Source organism: Cornus florida, unplaced genomic scaffold (assembly GCF_030987335.1).
Source record: "Cornus florida cultivar Cherokee Brave unplaced genomic scaffold, ASM3098733v1 CherokeeBrave_3.0.0_Hap2_Chr06, whole genome shotgun sequence".
NCBI lineage: Eukaryota > Viridiplantae > Streptophyta > Magnoliopsida > Cornales > Cornaceae > Cornus > Cornus florida.
The window spans coordinates 60,645,893-60,668,261 of NW_026775576.1; the positions used below are offsets into that span (position 1 = coordinate 60,645,893).

The 22,369-nt window shown below is 35.7% G+C and overlaps 2 protein-coding genes across 4 annotated transcripts in view; one reads left to right on the plus strand and one right to left on the minus strand.

Moving 5' to 3' along the window:
* Positions 1–15,509, plus strand: LOC132311652 (beta-glucosidase 42-like). The gene is made up of 13 exons (XM_059809663.1): positions 1–270; positions 2,593–2,659; positions 2,774–2,832; positions 3,405–3,480; positions 4,121–4,195; positions 4,267–4,354; positions 5,964–6,186; positions 10,681–10,796; positions 13,571–13,812; positions 13,906–13,940; positions 14,014–14,116; positions 14,425–14,533; positions 15,031–15,509. Exons 1-13 carry the CDS (start codon positions 10–12, stop codon positions 15,224–15,226), a joined length of 1,650 nt encoding a protein of 549 aa, XP_059665646.1. The 5' UTR covers positions 1–9; the 3' UTR covers positions 15,227–15,509.
* Positions 15,510–16,941: 1,432 nt separating this feature from the next.
* Positions 16,942–22,369, minus strand: part of LOC132311654 (sister chromatid cohesion 1 protein 4-like) — a 31,220-nt gene continuing 25,792 nt past the window's right edge. For all 3 annotated transcript variants that reach the window (XM_059809668.1, XM_059809667.1, XM_059809666.1), the window contains exons 12-16: positions 21,080–22,167; positions 19,667–19,700; positions 19,178–19,286; positions 18,296–18,425; positions 16,942–17,354 (exon numbers count right to left, since the gene is read on the minus strand). In XM_059809668.1, the coding sequence (XP_059665651.1) occupies positions 17,256–17,354; positions 18,296–18,425; positions 19,178–19,286; positions 19,667–19,700; positions 21,080–22,167 (1,460 nt within the window). In that variant the 3' untranslated portion in view covers positions 16,942–17,255. The remainder of the gene's footprint in view (positions 17,355–18,295; positions 18,426–19,177; positions 19,287–19,666; positions 19,701–21,079; positions 22,168–22,369) is intronic.

Below are 22,369 nucleotides of genomic sequence, written 5' to 3' on the forward strand. Positions count from 1 at the left end.
GTTTGTTGAATGAGAGTGTTAAATGTTCTTTTTTTTTTTTTTTTTTTTTTTTTTTTTTTTTTTTTTTTAAGGGCGAGAGTAACAGTGGCAATTCCTTTCTCTCTCCTCTCCGTTTCTCTCTCTCCTCTGTTTACGAAAACAATGGCAATGGCGAGCATGAAGAAAAACGCATTGGAAGAGGAATGGAGGTCTTTCATCAAAGATAAAGAAGTTTCTCGAAGCGATTTTCCTTCGGACTTCGTGTTTGGCGTCGCTACTGCCGCTTATCAGGTAACGATGAATCCCCATCAATTTATCATTTTAGTATTTTAATACCATTTTTAGCTCTGATTTACTAATAATTATGTTTGTTTCTGTGTTTATATACCTACTATATAAGCGTTTATATATATATCTATATATATATTTGTAAAATTTTGGATTAAATGAGGTTGTCACCATCTCACGTACCATATTTCATAATCTCATTTACCTACCCTATCAATGACGGTGGTGCTCGCCTAAGGCCCCCATCCAATAAAAAGGCCCCAAAATATTATAGTTACCTTGTATATATATAGTGTATTGTAATTGTTTCCTAATTGAACAATAATTCTAAAGAATTTATCTCCTAAAATAAGCTTCTTTTTTTATCTTCTCTCTCCTTATCAATTCAGAGAGAAATTATTTATCTCTTAAAATATCTCATTTTTTTTCACAATTCCTCTCTCAGCCTCATTCACAGTTGTTTAGTAAACCAAACCCTAACCATTACACACTCAATATGGGCCCAAATATTTATATTCTTAAATAATATATTTTTTCTTTGTCATACACTTTTTTTTTTATACACACTATTTTTTACACCAACACTATATATATATTTTTGATAAGTTGCACAATAATAAATATTTAGCCGTCGTATTGGGAAGTGAATATTCTCTTTTTTTTAGATTTTATTTTATTTTATTTATTTTTTCTTATTCCTAATCCTCACGTTCATTCTCTCCTCTCTCAGCAAACTCAACAAATTACAAGTCATCTCCCTTCTCAGTCCTCTCTTATTACAACTTTACAATTTTCTTTCTTCTCGACTCAATATTTCAAATCTCAATTTGAACGCACTTTTTTTTATTGAAGAATTTGCAACAGCATTGAATTGGGGCTTTCTAAATCAGGTTATATTATTATTTTTCTTTAATTATTTTTTAGTTTTACTAACTTTTGTTATTATAAATTTGTCTATATCTATATTTTTTTTATATTTGTATATTTATTTGTGAGTTGTGAGTCTTGCGACTATTTTTATCCATATTTTTTAAAACAATGGATGATTTTTAATTAATTATTATTTAATAATTAATATATTACATATTGTGAAATGAAAAGGCCTTTTTTTTTTTTTTTTTTTCCGCCTAAGGCCCCGAGTTACATCGAGCGCCCCTGGTGCTACTTGATAATGATAGTATGCTATTTTACCATTTTTAGCTCTGATATACTAATAATTGTGTTTGTTTGTGTGTTATATACCTACCATATTAGCATTTTTATACACACACATATATATATATATTGTAAAATTGTGAGTTAAATGAGGTTGTTACTATCTCACATAAACCGTGCATGTTTCATAATCTTACTTACCTACCCTATCAATGATGGTGGTTCTACTCGGTAATAATAGTATTATTTTTTACCATTTTGCCCTTGGCATTTCAGGTTGTAGAAAGGCTGAGCTAAACCGACGTTCTATTAATTTTTTACTTACATATTTTGTCCCCATTAAGTACCTAACCCGCGGGTAAGTGGAATTATGAAACGCAGGGAGGGTCCATGTGACAAATCTTAGGGAAGACGAGAATTTACCTAAATTTTTATTGATAATGAATATGAAAAGAATTAGTCATTACAGAGTTTTATCACTATAAGCCATAAGGTAAAGGGCTTATTTGTCATGACTGTTGGGTCACTACTAAAAGATAAACAGTAGTTTAGATTTGATTTGATGAATGGGTACTAGTATTCTCTTACAAATCTGATGGAATTTTCAACCACAAGAAAAATAACTTATAAAACATGTTGTAGTTCTGTTAAGTTATTAAAATAACTTGTAAAATTTAGATCACATTTTGATGAATTAACGTGGTACTAGTATTCTTTGATGTATCTCTATGAGGCTGTCCCTGTGTCATTTGAACATGTTTTCTGTTTTGTCTGTTGTGTTTGGTGTTGTTCTGTTTGTGTTGTTTTGTTGTAGTTGACTTGGAGTCTCAGTGATCTGAGGTGTTTAGTTGGATAGGCTGTGTTGGTTTGTATGTAGTTCTGTTTACTTGGTTTTTTTCACCCCTCTTCTACTTTTTTCTCCATCAATTAATTATCTTACTTGACAAAAAGATACATGTATATATATATATAGAAACTTATATCATAAAGAAAGATATTAGTGAGTTGACTAGATTACCAGTTATACCTACTGCACAAAAGATAAATAGCAGAGGAAGTATCCATTAAAACTGTAAATAAGAACCTAAAAATGTAGGGTAACATTAAAAAAATGAAAAAATGAACTCACAAAATTCTCCATATATTTTTTTTGTTTGGGTCTAATTCTAGGTTGAAGGAGCAAGCAATGAGGGTGGTAGAGGTCCTTCCATTTGGGATGCATTTTCTCATACTGAGGGTATGCTTTCTTACATGCTCAAATCTGTTATTTCCCTTCACAGCGACGTCTCGGCTTTATATTCTCAAATTTGGTTTTGTTTCACTTGCTAATAAAACTTTCTTGTTCTATCAGGTAAAATTTGCGATGGAAGTAATGGAGATATATCAGTTGACCAGTATCATCGTTATAAGGTTATTCTTTACAAATTTGGCAACAAGCGATTACCCTTTTACTTTCATTTTTAATACATGTATAACAGTTGATTGTTAATCTTTTCTATGAGTCTTATCATTATAAAACTAGAGCAATTGTGAACTTGTATGAGGTTTTAGGGATGGTGACAGAAAGCTGTACACATTTACTTATTTATTTATGTTTAAATTCTTTCCTTCTAGTTTTTAACTTTGTAACTTCTGCCCCAAGATGTATAAATACTTATTTATACAATATATATATATATATATATATATATATATATATATATTGATGAAAACGGATTATAATGCATTTTCTGCCAGTGCAATGGCTTGTTAGCTTTTGTTATATTTACTAATGAGTTTATGATTTCAAAATGGGAATATAAGCAGTTTGATCTTGTTCATACATGGTCATTGCTGACTGTTTGCACATAAATTTTTAAAAAGGTTAGTTCAAAAAATTTAATGGTCATGAGCTGGTTAATTCTTCTGATGTCATTTTATGTCTTTTCTTTCTCCTTTCACCAAATTTCATTGTTCTTAAATAAGAAATTTACAAATTACAGGAAGACATCGATCTTATAGCGAAGTTGGGGTTTAGCGCTTATCGTTTTTCCATCTCTTGGTCTCGTATCTTTCCGGGTAATCCCCCATTTCCCCCAATACGCATGATGCAATTCAATGTATTCAATAATAGAATTGAACTCAGCTAATATTGAGGTGGATACGTTTGACAATATATCAATTATTTATGTGGAGTGAGCTAAACAAGACTATAATGATCACTTGAATATGTTGACCATTATCAACTCCCAGTTAGAAGGCAATTTCATATTTTCATGATCTTCAAGTCCTATGACCTTCCTTGTGCAAAGTTGTTAAATGGAGTTTATGTTTACCACCAGTTGTTAGCTTAATGGCATCTCCAAAAATTCAAGTCCCAATGGGGACATAGGTGCTTGTGTGCTAATATCGGAATTTATTTTTGAATGGAAGTCCATTCACACTATTTATTTTTCTTTTATTATTTATTTTTTTAACTTTTTATGAATTGAACTCTGCGGTTTTGACACTTCAAAATCACTTGTTTTCCTTCTATGCCTCTATTTTTTATATTAAAAAAAATCAGTTTATACTATCTTCGATTCTTCGTCATGTTTTTATATATCATGAAGAATTTAATTATAAATTGTGTTGTTCGTTGCCTTGCCGTGCCTTAGCTTTATTATGATGAGTTGATGACACAAGTGGACTGCTGCTTTGGTTTTCTCCATGCTTACAGATGGTTTGGGAACAAAAATCAACGACGAAGGGATCGCTTATTACAACAATGTCATTAATTACCTTCTCGAAAAGGGTATGAAGTCATTTGTACTTGATTTCCTTCTACTAGCAACAGTAAAACTAAATAGGAGCTATGTTCTGCAGGTATCCAGCCTTTTGTAACTTTATACCATTGGGATCTTCCTTTGAATCTTCACGAGTCAATGGGAGGGTGGTTAAATGAGCAAATCGTGTAAGATCCCTATTGTTGCTCGTTTTACACACTGATATTAAAAGATAATTTTAGTTCTTACTGATTCATTCTTTGATATCAATGGAATAGTTTTGTTTAAATGGGTTTTGGTTTCAGTAAGCTTTGAGAAGTGGGATGGATTTGTGGCTTAACACTTCAAACCTTACAGAAAATTTTTTTACCATATAGAACGAGAAATAAAGAATGCATCACATGCCTTTGTTGTTTGGAGCTTATGTGGTGTAGTAATAAACTTTAAAAAGGTAACAATGTCGAGTTTTTGAAGAGGTACCATAGATATATAACTTTTTGGTTGATAGATTCAGTAATTATATTGGTTGAAGAAGAGACGAAAACAACGAGTATAGCAAGGAAGAAGTTCCTTCAAGGACCCTTAAAATGGAACATGAAGATAGAATGCGCAAATGATTTTAAACTTTACTACTTTTTTCCCCTTGTGGTTCTTAGAGTGGCAAGCACAATTGTTTATTATTATTATTATTATTATTATTATTTATTTATTTATTTTTATGGACATCTGGGATTTTAAATGAGAGTTGTTGTCCCTTCAAATCAAATTTCAATCTTATATGGTACTCTTATCAATGATCAGAATGACTAATAGCTTTGACAAATTGTTCCTTAGTACACTTTTCCTCAAGTTATTGAATAGATATTTATCATGCGTTCTCAGATAAAGAGGTTTTGGAAACTCGTTTTCTGAGGAGCTGACGATTCTGAGGGAATTGGCTTACCAAGTGCTTATTAGTTTAAAAATAAATAAATAAATAAATCATGCAGGTTCTACTCCTTTTGTGAGGAACTGGGATTCTGAGAATTTTCAGAAATGTGTTTTCAGATAAAGAAAATGTTTATCCTCCTCCATGTGCTTCTTGCAATTGTGCTAATGAGTAATTCTAGTATCAACTCTCATACGAGGCATAGAAATAGAAATAGAAATAGAAATAGAAATATAGATATGATATATCCTTGTGCAACATTCAGTAAAGCTACAAGCTGTGTCCTTGTCGCAATTCTCTTTGATGGTGTTGAAGGATATAAATATTATAGTTACACCCTCTCTAAAAGCTTAAGCTTTTGGAGTAGATAGTAGTTAACATGGTATCAGAGCCAAAGGTCTCAAGTTCAAACCTCATCGTCACCTTAATTAAAAAATTGAAAAGCACGTGTTGGACCAAAAGAAGGCCACACGTGAGGGGGCCGTGTTGAAGGATATAAATATTATAGTTACACCCTCTATAAAAGCTTTAAGCTTTTGGAGTAGATGGCAGTTAGCAGGTGGAATCCCACTTTTTGTTGATTTGTCCATAGTTATACTATCGAACTTAGTATATATATATATATATATATATATATATATATATATATATATATTTTTATGTTATTTAGATAGTTTCCCTGTGGATTCTTGTTTCGCAATATTAAGTCCATAAATAGATATCTAGGCTAATGAACTCAGTTTCTCATCCCTGGTAAATTTACACTTTATTTGGTTTCCTGCAAGATACAATGCCATATATTTTACCCAGAAGATTCAATTTACTTGCATATTAATGATTAATAACTTCTATTTTTGGCAAACCTCCAGAAAATACTTCGCCATCTATGCAGAAACTTGCTTTGCCAGGTTTGGAGATAGAGTAAAGAATTGGATCACAATTAATGAGCCTCTTCAAACTGTGGTAAATGGATATATTACTGGAGTATTTGCCCCTGGAAGACTATATTCAACGACAGAACCATATTTGGTTGCGCATCACCAGCTCTTGGCCCATGCAGAAGCTGTTTCCATATACCGAAACAATTACAAGGTAGGTATGCTGTTTGTGTTTTGGAATCATTGATTACGCACTTTAGAACATAAATTATGCTAATATAATATTTAATCATCACTTGGTTTCTTAATTTCTCTATCCGGTTAGATCATAGTAAAAAATAATTTATGATCAATTATTTTCTTTAGAGCAAAATGGTGGCAGTGTACCACCAAGTCTTGGCTTGAGTTGTATGTCCTCCACCTCACCGAAGGGAGGTTAAGCCCCAGTGGGAGCACATGTCTAGTGAGTGTGCTTTCCTATCAAAACATAAAAAAAATAAAAATAAAAATATATAGTGGCAGCGTGAGAGAATTTTGGAAAATGTATATTCAAATCAATGATGCATTAATTCTAGTTAATATATAGAGTACGTAATACTGATATATAGAAGTTATATTAAAGGATACTCTAGCTTGGTAGTTTGTTTCCACTTCGTGTCCAGGGCTGAGCCGTGGGATTTGACGGCGGACTTAAAAGACCTACAGATGCTTTATACCCAATCATTCCGGATATCGTTTGCATCCTCTGTATATGTATTGCCCATGACTAAGGGATCTGTAAGTTTTTCAGGTTTTATAAACAAGCTTGCCATAGGAAATTATCAAATGTTGGGGTCATTCTAAGTTCGTCACATTCTCTCTCCTTCTCTCTCTCTCTCTCTCTAAGGAACTTCACATGATAAAATTATTGACCTTTTAGCTAAGAAGCACGGACACTCCAAAATGGGCGAAGAATCCGTGTCCGACACGGACACGCGTCGGACACGCCCCGACACGTGTCGGACACGCCAAAAAACGTGTCTGGAATTTTTTTTATTTTTTTTAATTTTCGGACACGGCTCCAACAGCTCGGACACGGCTCGGACACGGCTCAGACAACTCGGACACGGCTCAGACAGCTCGGACACGGCTCAAACACGGCTCGGACACACTTTTCTGGAATTTTTTTCTTATTTGTTAATGCTGATATGTTATTTTTTATTTTTTATGCTGATATGTTCTAGTTTTTGTTTTTTACTACCCTAAAGATGCTGATATATATATATACTAACCTAAAGATGCCACAATTCGCCGTGTCCGTGTCCTAAAGATGTTGATATATATATATACTAACATATCAGTGATATATATATATATATTCCAACCTAAACATATCCGTGTTTTTTTTTTAAAATTATTAATGCATATATATATATATATACTATTCGCCGTGTCCGTGTCCTAATTTTTTTGGATTTGCCGTGTCGTATCGTATCCGTGTCCGTGCTTCTTAGCCTTTTAGAAAGAAGGTGGTGGATCAGATAAGAAGGATTGTCGAACCTCTTCATTATTTTCTCCTTTCTATTTTTTAAATCCTAAAGGTATTTTGTCTGGGCCATGCTAGTGGCAGGTATGCTCCAGTCATTGTCGAATGTCGCGCACGTGGCATGCGTATGGGGTGCCCCTCCATAGGCCGCGACGACGTTCAATTTTGTTTTTGCCCTTTCTTCTCCGTCCGGCCTCCAAATCAAGTGATTCTTGAGTCTAACTTTGTTAATTTTTCATTGTCTATCCAATGGTGTGCTCGGTAGCACCCATATCTTTTTAGAAATTACCATTTTGCCCCTAGGGCTAAACTTGTCCGTTTTTAAAACGTCGTTTCCGCACTTTGTTTACTTTTAAGTTCCGTGGCTTCATGGGAAGTCATGCTTGTGTCTTAGGGATGACGTACATATCTCGAGACTTTGTTTCCGAGTGAAAAGACCATTTTGCCCTTGGGGGCATACTTGGTCTATTTTCAGTATTTTGCTTCCGCTTTCGTTCTCGTCGAGTTTCGTGACTTCATGGAAAGTCACCTTGGCGTCTTAGGGATTCTGTATATCCCTAGAGACCTTGTTTTTGTTTTCGCTTCCGCATTCCGGATCCGTTATCGGATTAACTTTCGGGTCACATTGACGCATCCGGGTTAGTAAAACCAGGGCCGTCACAGGTGATAACAAATCCACTGTTATGATCAAAATCCGAAGTCGTGGAATTTTAATTCATTCAAGGGACTGACGTTCTCTGTCTTTCTCATTGTCTTAACTCTCTAGTCTCATCATTCTTCCTTTCTTTCTGTTTCCTCTACAAAACCTAGATAACTGATTCACATTATCTTCGCTTTTATATAAAAAATCATTGAATACTCACATTACTTATCAAAAAAATAGTTACTCTATCACATTATTCTCGTTGATTATTGTTGACAATACAATAAACAGATTAATTTTTTTTTGAGGGATAGGATTTATTATTATTAGGTGTTTAAAGCAATAAAATGGCTTGTAATAATCTCTAATGAAGTTGATGTATAAATTGAGGAATTTAGCCGTAGTGCTTCAATCCTCAATTTAGGATTGCAGCAGGGTGGACCAAATGGAGGCAAGCTAGTTGTGTCCTTTGTGACAAACGAATGCCGAATAAATTAAAAGGAAAATTCTATAGGGCGGTTTATTAGACCAGCTATATTATATAGAGAAGAGTGTTGGGCATTGAAAAAGACACAAGAACAATGCATTCATGTTGCATAAATGAGGATGCTATGTTGGATGGTAGGAGTAACTAGAAGAGATAAGATTAATAATGAACGTGTGCGGGGAACACTAGGTATAGTGCCTCTAAGTGATAAAATTCGAGAACATAGACTTAGGTGGTATGTTTATATTCAATGTAGACCCAATGATGCACTAGTAGGAAGAGTTGTTTGCCTAGCCATATGGGATAAAGGCAAGGATGATGATGATGATGATGAGCCATAGTGCTTCGTTTGAAAGATTGTAATTATTTCGCTTTTCTTCTTAGTCCCTTTTTTTCCCCCCTATCTTCTTCTTATCACTTATCCTCTAATCTTTTACTAAGCTTGTTATTTCTTAAACCAAAATTTTAAACCAGTAAAGCAGTTTCTAAAAACTTAGTTTGTTTTCTGAAACCCTCCTACCCAATTCTCAACCATATGTAATTTAATTCTCACAAATTTAATGCACTATTTCTTTCCTATTTTGCAGACCGATATTTTCTGTGATTAACACAATCAATTAATATATGAAAATTGTAAAGACTGGAACCCTAGGCTCTAAAAAAGAGTTATTGCAAAGTCCATGATCTAGACCTCAGGAGCTACTGGATGGGGAATGACTCAAGCACGACAGATGGATTAGCTTGTCATCTTTTTTTTTTTATTTCTGCCTCTCCATGCTGAACCATGAATCGGACAACATGTTCTACTGTGGATTGTTCACCCGTGCTACTACTACCTGTCTCCACTCCTGCTGGCTAGAGAAAGCCACAGAGAAGCAGTTCACCTATTCGACCGATCAACAGAAGTTTGTTTTTCGTTAATAGACTGATTTCTCTTGTTCACAGGGACTTCCATCTCAATCAGAAGGGGAGACCTAAAGGAGGGGCAAATAGGTCTTGGTAGTAGATTTAACTAATTCTAATTACTTTTTTAATTTTTAATTAACCTACCAAATTACTATGTTAAAAGTTCACATACCTCAGCACTGCCAGTTACCTCTTGAGATTGACTGATCCATCATCAAACTAAACACATGGTCTCCGGGCACAGAGTCAGATCCATCACTAATCTGCTGCTCTAATAGCAACTTTAATGTCCAGCCTAGTCATCTACTCCAATCCGATTAATTGATTATATGTTGCTGTTGAACACTTCAAATCAACTCCACGGCAGTTATGATGTCAACACACTAAAATATCACATAGCAATCTAATGCAATTGATGAATGATAAAAAATATATAAGAATGCGCTCAAACTATTCTGCAAAACTCTTTATCTTATGAATCTCTATGTTTATTCTATATGTCTTAGGGTTTGTACTTTATTAGAGTATTTAAGAGCAAACCATAGTTGTATAGAGAATAGGATTTTAGTGTTTTAAACTGAAAATGAAACTGACTTCCCGAGTGGCTCAATCAATCAAGAAACATGTTCATGGATCGACATGAGTCTAGTAGCCTTCAAATTGATCTGTTGATTGATCGATGTACTCAGGAATCCTATATGTAGAAAATTTTTAGTAAAGAAGTCTCCAAAAACACTTTTGATGCATGTCAGTTATGATTTTCTAGATCAGGTCAGGAATTTTCAAAAGCCTAATGCATGAACACGATGAATGCATAGTATTGTCAATTTACCTTTATACCCCTAAAGTTGAAAATTACTCTTTTGCCCTTGGTTGAAGCTTGAATTCCATCTTTGACTATGACGAAGTAGTAACCATTTGACAGCAACTTTAAAAATTCTAACTAAACTAATAATTAAAAAAAAAAATTACAGACTCTAGTTTTGAGTCGTGAAATATGCAAACGTAAGTCCTATTTACCGAACACTACTTTTATTTTTATGATCCCCATATTCATAAGTATTGCTATTCACGTGCTTTAGCTGGCACTAAAATAAAAGTTACTTGTTATTGTCATTGTTTGATGTTTGTTTGTTCTTCATCATAGGAAAAGCAAAGAGGACAAATAGGTTTGGTGGTAGATTGTGAATGGGCTGAGGCTATATCAGATAAAATGGAAGATAAACTTGCTGCAGCAAGGCGTATTGATTTTCAACTTGGATGGTATCCATTTTATCCTTGGTTTATTCTCTGAGCTTATTGAAAGTGCCTTGGTTTATCTGTTTTACTTGCTTCTTTTATTTTTTTCCTAGTTTGTTTTACTTGCATTGGAGAGCTTTGTTTTTGCAAAGACTAAATTTTTTTTAATACAATTCCTAGAGGAGTGTATTTAATGGAAGTCTTTTTCAATGCTGCTGATTATACATTTTTACCAACTAAAATGCAATTATGCGGGATATTTTTCCATAACCTTGAAAGATTTTTAGATCCATATATCAATGTTTTCTTCTTTCTTTTAATGTGCTTGGCTAAAATATAACTCCCCATGTGCATATGAAGTATACATAATGTCAAGACGCTTTGTAAATATTGCCTTTTTTGCACACTCTCTGTCTTACGGTTTTCAAAACGTGTCTACATAATTAGGACCCCCCCCCCCCCCCCCCCCCCCCACCCCACAAAAGGAGATGTGGGACGTCACACATAACCAAGCTTTACAAAAACTATACACTCATATCATCCAAAAACTAATAATCCTCACAAGAAGATCTCCCTGTAACTCAACTATACAGAGAACTCACAACAATGTACAATTTCAATATCGAGATATCAATTATTGTCTTTTGTGGATAACTTGAGGCTATTGTTTTTATGCAGTTGTTTTGGTCACGTCCCCTTTTGGGGGCTCTTCTATGAATACTTATAAAATAAATATTGAGAAATTTCAATATCGAAATCTCAATTATTTTGTCTTTTGTGGATAGCTTGAGGCTATAGTTTTTATGCAGTTGTTTGGGCCACATCTCCCTTTTGGGCCACTATGAATACTTATCAAAAAAAAAAAAAAAAAGATATCCATGCCCTCAAAAGAGCACCTAAAGGCATAAAGGCACTACTTACCACGCAAAATATATTCTCCTGCCAACCTGGTAGTATTCCAAAGAGCCAATGTAACAGCCACTCCACCACATGGTATGATATTGTCTGATTTGGGGTTGATGGGTAATAGTTTACGGGTTGGTAGAGTAGAAAAAGCACTGAAGATCACTCGTAGCGAGGAAATAGACTTGTGGAGTGGTACATGGTAAAAAGACATGTACGTGGTGTTGGTACTCGACAATTGTAATCTCTCTACGTATCATAGGGGAATCTCTCTACGTATCATAGTCTCTCTACAGTCTCTCTATGTATCATAGGGGAATCTCTTTTCATCTATGGATGTAGGCCGGTTTTGGCTGAACCACGTTATATCTCGTGTTTTTGTGTGATTTTTTTTTGGCTGAACCATGTCATATCTTGTGTTTGTGTGTGATTGCTTTGTTGGCTTTCTTTCTCGTTGTTCGCTTGTTTCCGCTACCCCAACATATATACTAAAGGAGCACATGTTAAATATTACTAAAGGAGCACATGTTATTTATATGCATAAATAAAGTCAAATTTTATGATTCTAGTCCATCTATATTGGCTAATATAGCAAGTCACATCCCATGATTCTAGGCTATCATATCTCGGATAACAACATGTGTTTCATGGAATCAGAAAAGGGCATTTATAAAGGCAAGCCTAAATCTAAGGCTAAAAATATGGTAATAGAAGATGTGCAAATATACAATCTAATATCGAGCCTAGATCTAAGGGAGCTTTCTCACATAGCCTATAATTAGGCCTAAACATATGTAACAGAAGATATGCAAATATATAAGCTAATATCAAGCCTAAATCTAAGGGGGTTGTCTAACAAGGGGGGATGGGAGACGATTTTAAATGTCATTTAGTGAGTTGGGATAAGGTGTGCAAGCCTAAGCAAAGGGGAGGTTTGGATATTCGGGATCTTAAGTGGCTTAATCAGGCAGGTGTGGAGAGAGACAAATTGTGGAGGATGAAAGAAATGAATGCATAATCAGGGAATAGTTAGGAGGAGGATCATAAGTGGGGTCAAATCCTTAGATGTAACCTGTTGGAGCCTTGTCTTTTGCATTGCCCTGTAGCTCACAACTGTTGGAGCCTTATCTTTGGCATTTTCGGCGTCCATTGGGTTATGCCACGGTCCTCGAGGGGGTTGATTGACGCTTAGCGAGGCTGTAATGTGGGATCCCACGCCTATGAGTGTTGGAGGGTGGTTCCCCTTTGTGTCTAGTGGTGCTTATGGAAGGAGCAGAATAAAAAATCTTTTGAAGGGGAGGAATCTTCCTTAGGGGCCTTGAAGTTTCATAATATTAGCTTTCTTTTTAGTAGGGTTTTGGAGAGAAATTGTACATCCTGATGAGTTTATTGATTTTTTGGATTCGGTGGGTCCTTCGGACCTTGTCTCTGGCTTCGGCCTCTGTATAGCTCTTGGGACGCGTTCCCTGTTTGAACGTCTTCTAATACATTTTTCTTATCAAAAATATATATATATATATATATATATATTTCAATAGAATACAAGGACATAAGGATGTCCATGAATATGTGGATTGAGGCTGTTAGAAATGATTGGATATACAATTAATAAAAAAAGATGCAATCTTAAGTTTTAGCAAATGGGAAATGGATAACTGCAGTAGTTAGGAAAAGACTTTATTGAGTTGAGTTGAAAACTAATTTATGTAATTGTCAGTTAAAATTTCTCTATTGCATGGCCTCGCCAAACCCATTGCAGCTTGCTCACTGTTAGGTAGGTCTGTTAAATTTCAGATATCTCCTAGAAAAAAATGTGTCGTCTCAATTTTCAATAACCCGTTCTGATTCTTATTTCTAGTTCATAACTTTTCCCTTAATTACAAGTTGTGATGTAGGTACTTGGATCCTATATTTTTTGGCAATTATCCTGAAACTATGCGTGAAAGACTTGGAGATTTGCTTCCAAAATTCTCACAGAAAGATGTAGAGTTGCTTAGGAACTCTGTAGACTTTGTTGGTCTGAATCATTATAGCACAAGGTTTATTGTCCATGGAACAGTGAACTCAGCAGAGTTTGACGGTCTGAATCCTTATGAAGACAATGATTATTACAGGGCACAAGAGATGCAGACAATTGGTAACTCTAAACACCTTCATGACTTGTTTTTTAAGTTACTGTTACTTTAAAAATTCTCTTACAATTACACTTTTCGTTTTCTGTCTGTCATAGCGGAATGGGAAGGGGGGGAGGCGATTGGTGAGAAGGTATGCATGCATTTGGTTGTTTGCACACACACAATGAATAATTCCATTTCAATGATTTTTTTTATGCATGCAGGCGGCGTCATCATGGCTGTACGTAGTACCTTGGGGATTACGGAATGCTCTTAATTACATAGCACAGAGATACAACAATCCTCCAATATATGTTACTGAGAATGGTATAGACTCCCTACAACTTTGAAAGGGAGAAAGTGGTTATAATGTCAATTATGCCTTTCTATAAAATTTTCCTTTGTCATACAAACTAGGAAAAGTTGTATCATGAGGGTCAATCCCCTTTTTATAGTGGTACATATCTGGATTTAAGATGAGCGGGTAAATATCTCGTAAGTTAATCGTTTAATTGTCAGAAAATAGCTTCATGCATAACTCATCTAATATCTAACCTATGAAAGCTTACAAGTATTATTTGTCCATATTATATTGACTTTTATATTCTCTAAATGCTTTCGTCCACCATCTACAGGTATGGATGATGAAGACAGTGATACTTCCACACTCTCTGAGATGTTAGACGACAAATTGAGAGTTGTTTACTTTAAGGGATACCTGGCTTCTGTTGCACAGGCAATTAAGTGGGTTACTGTCACTTCCTGCCGTTTGCCATAAGCTTGCATATTTGGTGTCTCCTTATTTTTAGAGAGACACAGTCTCACATAGAGAAGTCCTTGTTCCTATTTTGTTTCATTCATATATCTGTTTGCATTATGCAAATACATGCAGAGACTTTTTTGTTTATCTCATTGAGCCCTGTACATATATATATATATATATATATATATATATATATATATATATATATATTTATGAATCGCATGCCAAGTCACTATACTAAAAGGCCACCCCAGTACTTGTCCTGCCTATGCAACATGTTAGGAAGGAAAGACTGAAAGAGACCTAACTTTCTGTATAATTGTGCACAAAATGGCTACTCTTACACCCAAACCCTCGTCCTCACAATTGTCTAGTATGGTTCTGCTATCATCTAGCGCTAATATCTGCTTCAATGGGTTTTTGTTTACATGTGATATGAAAATGAATAATAAGTTTTGTATATGTAATATATGGACAGGGATGGAACGGATGTGAGGGGTTACTTTGCATGGTCTTTGTTGGACAATTTTGAGTGGGCGCATGGTTATACCAAGCGTTTCGGTTTAATCTTTGTGGACTACAAGAATGGTCTTTCCCGGCACCTGAAATCTTCTGCTTATTGGTTCTTGCGGTTCTTGAAAGGTGGAGAAGGGGAGAAGGGCAAAGAAGAGTAATCGACTTCCTTGGGGTAAGCCACGGACCAAACTTCTCGTTGAAACAAGTGAAGGAAACAAATTTTGAGGTTGCAGGTGCTAATTTGAAGCCACTGTATTCTTTCTCAGATCGATCAACTTGAGTGCTGGCATAAGTTTCTGTAATGCTAGAAAACTCCTATCTCGAGCAATAAATTGGTCTAGGGATATCATAATAAAATTCTCTCTCATTTTGAGTTTCAATCTTTAAAATTCTACTCTGATTTCCTTTTTCTTGATTCGCACGTCTTTCCGGATGTGATTGGCTAGCATGAGACATTTTTGCATATGACATTGTCGTTGCTTATGGAGTGTTTTTGAGCTTCAATGGTCCTGGCCTGTAATATTTGGCAAGATTATCATCTGCTTTCTCCCCTAAGACTCAGCTCAGGTGGTTAAGGGTGGAGTTGGCACGCGCACACACATAGGTTACTGTTTTCACTTACAGCCTCCTCTCTAAATTTACTTGCAGCACTTGATATTTAGCATAGCCAGTGAATTGTGGCGTGATTTTGTTAATTATTGATCTGTTTTTTTGTGCCGGAATCACTGCCAACACAAGGTGAATAACGCATGGAAATACACCTTTCCAAAATGCAGAAGGCCATGTGAGGTTAGAAAAGGAGTGAACAACGATATTTTCAACTTCATTCCAGTCCATTTTCTATTTTGGCAGCCATTTTCGTACATAAGAACGATGATCTCCGGCTCAACCACAACACGGAGTCATCTCTTACATCCACCAACTAGGGAAAATATTAATTCCACTGGAAACCTGGTTGAACCAGTTTTTTGTATCCATTTTGAGAAGTCCAAATGCAGCATACATCATTCTGATTGGTATATCTATGGTTGAATGCTGGCATGGCTGTTGTGAGTTTTTCATAAACATGATATCAAAATGTGATGTGTGTGTGTGTGGTAGTAGTCACGAGTCTAGAAAGCACCTGGTTGAAAAAGTTTTTTGTATCCGACATATATATATATATATATAGGATTGTGAATAAATAAAAGTCTACCCATCTCAGACCTTCCCCGGCACCCATGCCTATGAGGATGCTTGGGCCAGCAGCCCAACAATTAAACATACAGACATTTAATTTTTATATATTACAAATTTACAATAATAAATAATAGGGAAGGATTTGTCTAGAAAAGTATTAGTTGTAAGATTTTTATTTCCCATCATTGTAAAATAAATAAATAAATCATCATCCCAACTTGGTTCCTCAGAAATATCAATTATTATCATTAATATTTTGAATGGTAGAAATACCAATTATTAAGCATTATTTACTTGGCACAATATTGAAGTAGTGACCAATCCAAGTTGTCCTAAAACTTGAAAATGTCTGTCCAAATAGACCCTAAAGTCCCATTACATTTATGTCAAATCAGAAATAATTCTTCAACTTATTCCAAGCTTCCACTAACATTATATATTCTAACCACTGAATTAAACTAATTTATTGATATTTTATATACATATACACAAAATGGTGGTGTTGGGGCTCCTAGATCACCCCATAATCCACCATGTGCAATCTCCCCGTCCCACATGCACCGAGAAAATTTCCCTCAGTGACCCCAAGAGGATTCAAGCTCCCAACCTCCAAGTTGAGGTAAGAATCTTTGCCAATAGGCTAGCTCACTAACTAGGAATATAATCAAGTCCAACCAAGTACAACTAATTGAAATGGTGAAACTACATAAAATTATCATCAATTGCAAATGGCAATTAATTATACAGATTTTATACATATAAATAAGGTACTTATTACAGCAGTGTTTGGACAACCGTCTTTTTTAATTTACATGAACTATATGAACGTGTAACCTCTAATTTACCAATACTACCACTTACACGAACTATGTGAGGATAAATTAGAAAAGAATGGATCAGAGGAAGAATAATACCCAAAAGAGCCCAGCATCCGCTATTTAGTAAGTAGTCCACTATCTAGTAAATACAGATGGTTTGCGGCAACCGTGTATGCCTTCCCATGAGAGATCAAAAGTCCGACTTCATCAGCTTCCCTCGAGGCTTTATATTAATGCTGTCAAATGGAGTTCCCTGTTCTGCGTGGATGTAATCTCTTGTTTTAAGAACCTGCAAAGTCAGATCAAATTAGCACCAAATATACTTCCCCCTTTCGGTGATTGGGTAATGTAGTGAAATTATTTACAACAGAAATGAAAAACAGAAACAAAAAAGATAAAGCAGAGGAGGATGCCAGTGAAGTTAACTGAAAGGAAGAATGTCAAATAGAAATGATCAAAATAGAACGATATTCATGTCACTCCATAATAAGGAAATATAATAGGAATTAACACTTGTGTGTGTGTGTGTGTGTATAAGGGGAATTAACAGTAGGTCCACTAATTATTGGTGAGGTAGCTGGACACCAGATCTAAGTAGGAATTAACACTTGTAAATACACACACACAAAAGAGGAATTATCAGTAGGTCCACTAATTATTGGTGAAGTAGCTGAAAACCAGACCTGACAAGATAAACTGCCGTTAGAAGTATCATTGTTTGGTTCCACAATAAAGCAATGACTATTGAAGAAAGCTCTTTCATATATTAATTAGTTCAGAAAAGAATCATTTTCAGTTTCTGAAATAGTAAGCAAATCAAGGTCGTTCTTTACTTCCCTTTTTGTCATTTCTTATGGGGGTAAGCAGGAACCCGAAAACACAAAACAACAATCTAACAATATTTGCAACAGAAATGCTGCTTATCACTAACATGGGGGCTGACACAAATTCAGGTTTTCCTTATCGATGTTCCCAAAGCAGAAAATAAAACCAGCGATTAAACGACCAAAACTCTGAACCAGGCAACCTAACAATAATTTGAAGCCCAAAAGTACTCAGGTCTGCAGACAGTGATAACTAACAAGATTGCTTCAACCGTCCATCTAACTGTTAAAAAGAAAGACACTGACATCCTTGAACCAAAAATGTAGTTGATGCACACAACAGTACAGCACAAAAATGAACAAATTGCTCACAGATTTGTTTCAATCCATAGAACTTCAGACATACCAATGCTTCGAAGAACATCCTTGATGCCTCCTTGCGAGTTTTACCAGTTAACAGGTTGTCCATGGGAAGGCCCTTCCTTCCATGCTCTGCTTCATTATCAAACAAAGTTTGGAGGTACTTGGCAACAGCTCTATGAAGGAAGAAAAAAGAGAAAATCAGCAATTACAAAATAGAATTGTTTTTACTTATGAATTATGAAAAGACCAAACAAGTCATCTTAAGCACTCAAAAACTGTTCACAACAGTACAGAAGGAAGAAATGCTCTGCCTCTCCACAGTCAAGATACTGATATAGTCAAAACACGTAATTAGACCCACTTTTTGTAAAGGTCTGCCTTCCAAATGGCTAGTTTAGAAGTATACCAAGTGGGATAATCAAATTTATTCCTATTCCTCCTATCAACAAACACTGCATCCCATATAAATTTCAACACCAAAGAAAAAACACTTGATCAAATTGTTGAAAATGATTCATCCAGGGACACCATTATAAGCTAAAACTAGAGATGCATAGAGTTGAATAGGCAAACCATTTGACAAATGCTTGAAAGAAACAAAGTTAAGCACACGCGCACGTGCGTGCGTGCGCACACACACACACAAAGAAAAATAAGATTTTAATAAATAAATAAATAAAAAGTCTTATCCTAAACTCCACTACTAAGTGCTAAAACAACCAATTGACCAGGTTGAAATCCGCCCATTTGATCAGGTCAACATTCATGATTCATCAATGGTTTCTTAACACACTACAGCAAACACCAGCTAATTGCAACTAAGTCATGCACAAAACAGTATTGAGATGACCTTGTTTAGTCTTCTCAGCAAGGAAAATAGCAATGGAGCACCCTTTCAAAATCAAACTGAGTGAAAAATACACACCTGGTGCGGGAAGACCATCCACTGTTCTCAAGAAAGCGGGTTTCTATGGCACTACTCATATAATTGTCATCTTCTTCAGCCACTTCATCGTCATCTACATTCAGAAACCCTGAAAACCCAGAGAAAATGACACATCAAGCACAGGAAATCTAAACAAATATATATAAATAACAGAAAATGTTATTCACGATAAAGGCAGCCTTACAACTGCCCAGTACAATTTATTTTCAAAAAATTTTAAGCGGGGGAAAAAAAAACTAAAATTGAGTTCAAGGACATCTAATTATTCTTAAAGCCACCACAGAGATTTCCATTTATCTCAAGTCTTATAGAGACATTGAAAATTTTACTGCTTATAATTCATTTAGCAAACAATCTCATGAATTGATTTTCTTTCCAAGGTTTCAATATAGGCAAAACGGCAAAAAACATCTAGGATACAAAAACATAAATAAATAATGGAGAAGGTGAAACTGAAAGAGAAGCAACCTGTATCATGTCCATCGATTGCGTAATCAAAATCCTGCACCATGAAGCCAAAATGTGCATTTAGACATTCAACATGTGGAGATTGAGGGGGTTATTGGGAAAGGGAGCTTCCTATTTCTATTTTAAAAGGAAAACAATAATGCCAAAGCAACTTTAAACCATTAAAGGAAATTTACAAGATTTTGAAATTTGCTACATCATTACAAAAACCTGCCTTTTTGCAGATTCACTACTTAAATTAGAAAAGCAAGACACCATCATATAGCAATATACCCCAATTTCTAACTATAACTTTTTCATCCGAGAGAACATGCAGAAACAGAAACACAGCCTCACAATAATGTCTCGTAATTGTATTGAAGAAATGTATGAATACTCAACACACCACTTCTTCGTGTAACATACACTTTTGAAAAAAAAAAAAAAAAGAAATCGTCATGAAAACTATAATGTATATTGTTGACCAGACACCCAAGTCCATTGGTCAAACTTCTAGAAGAGAAAAAAGTATTCAAAAGAACACACAAGACATACACGACATGGAGTTCAGAACAAGAGTTAAGCAACTGATAATGACAGAACCCCAAGGAACAAATAGACTATTGCAAAATGTCTTAGTACTTGCACTTAAATTACCCAATATTCTCAGATAAGTGAATGATGTATTATAGACAAGCGTCTAAGGGGGGTGTCATCACAGAATACATAGGAGCACCAACCTTCCACCAACATCACATACGAGAAATGACCATCTTGTGAAACCTGATGGACCCTTTTGCTGGCACAGACCCCTTTCAATACCCCAACAGTTTAGCAGTAGAGAGCGATAGCCCAATGCACGCCAGCAAAAAGAGCATGGACATTATGTTCATAGCCATCACATGATGAATACGAAGATAATTTAGTGGCACGCTTCAAACTTCAAAACATTCTAGAGTCTAGAGCTGAAAAAAAAAAAAAAAAATTTTTTTTGGGGGGGGGGGGGGGGGGGGGGAGTAACTATATCCTATTCCCCACCCCCACCCCGGCCCCCAAATGTAATCACAGGCCTTGCACAACTCTAATCAAAGCATTGGTACCCTAACAGTTTTTTCAGGGATTACAGAGATCTTAGATTCAAGTTTCCACTTCTACATCGCTTTCCCCAGTTGTTTGTGCAACTTTGCACCTTGTTTCTGTTTAGTCTGTTTGTTTGCCTCTCCATGTGCAAGACGGGGTGATGTGTTAGGGAAGATGTGAGAGACTGATGATATACATTGTTAGCCCATTCCTTAACAGCTTAAATGTGGTAGTCTTATACAATTGTCAGGAGAAAAAGATCAAATAATTCGCATGAAAGGATAACAAAAACATATCCACAATGACAAAGCAGATAATCACCAGAAAGCGAGAAAATCAAATTTTGCAACTTACACCACGATCTTCGTTGGCAGTATGATCAATCGCACTAATTTCTGCATCCATTCTACTCTGTGAATCAGCTGGTTGACAGCCTGATTCGCCATCATTTAAGGAAGCATTTTTCACATCTTCAATTAGTTCTGACGTATATGCAGAATCTATTTTAGGTACTTCACCACAGTTACCATTAGCAATAGGGTTCTTGTCATCATTGTCCAGTTCTGCAGCAAGAACTTCATTCTCATTTACAAGCCCTTGCTTGGAGATTTCCTGTACGTCATGGTCAACAGTTACAACAAACTGATTATGGCACCCGTCAGTCTGGGGAGATGAAATCGCGAGAGAAGGATCAGCACTATTGTTATGCATGGAACAATCCGTATGAATTATTGCAGGAATGTCAACTGAAGCACAACCATCAGCTTCTTCCAACAAAAACTGATTTCTAACGCTAGATTCAGTTCCAAGTACAGCAACATTGTCATCATGTTTTTCTGCATCTACAATGGCGTCGGGTCCATTCCTATTGCTGCTATCCACTATGAAAGTATCCATCTCAACATGCTGCATATCCAGCATCTCATCAGGTGACACACCTGCTGCATGCAATTGCAGAGAAACATCTGCACCACTGTTTATGTCCAGGGAAGCAAGCTGCACCGTAGAGCCAGCTGGCATGTCAAATTTATCACCAAAAACAGGATCTACCACATCAGCAACAGAGACACTCCCCCCATCAATTTCCATTTCATCTCTCTCCCCTAAAACTTCATATTGTGAACTCCTGGGATCGGGTAGAGCACTGACAGCCTTCACCTGCACTTGAGTATCACAATCCTGGGAACTTACAACATGCTCCAGACCCTGCTGGTCCAGAATCAGCACAGAAGGCTCAGCAGGTACTGCTTCCCCATCATTTCTGCCTACCATAGGTTCAGTACTCCCTTCCATTCCAGTTTCTTCGGTGACTTTCAGCCCCGTGGAGAATGCTGCATCATTAGCTGCTTCCAAAGAAGTATTATTTTCATCATTTTGTGAGACCCGTATTTCACTCAGATCATATGTTTGACTGTGCAAGGATTCCAAATCAGTTGAAGAACCTGAAAAAGAAACAATAAATCAACTCAGATGACTTACAAGAACACGAGCAGAAGTGTCATGTAAAATTATAATCTAATAAATGACCTGGCATTTAAAGAGTGTGTTATATAATTTCACAACCTGCGCAAAAGTTATTCCCACAATTTAAGAAAGATCTCCAATACATAACGGGTTGAGTGGAGCTAAAATCGTTATGGCATA

Excerpts from the sequence above, each read along its gene's own strand:
- LOC132311652 (XM_059809663.1), top strand. The coding sequence starts at position 10 with ATGAGAGTGTTAAATGTTCTTTTTTTTTTTTTTTTTTTTTTTTTTTTT. Across the intron at positions 6,187-10,680 it reads TATACCGAAACAATTACAAG|GAAAAGCAAAGAGGACAAAT; the intron begins GTAGGTATGCTG and ends TCTTCATCATAG. Across the intron at positions 14,117-14,424 it reads AATATATGTTACTGAGAATG|GTATGGATGATGAAGACAGT; the intron begins GTATAGACTCCC and ends CACCATCTACAG.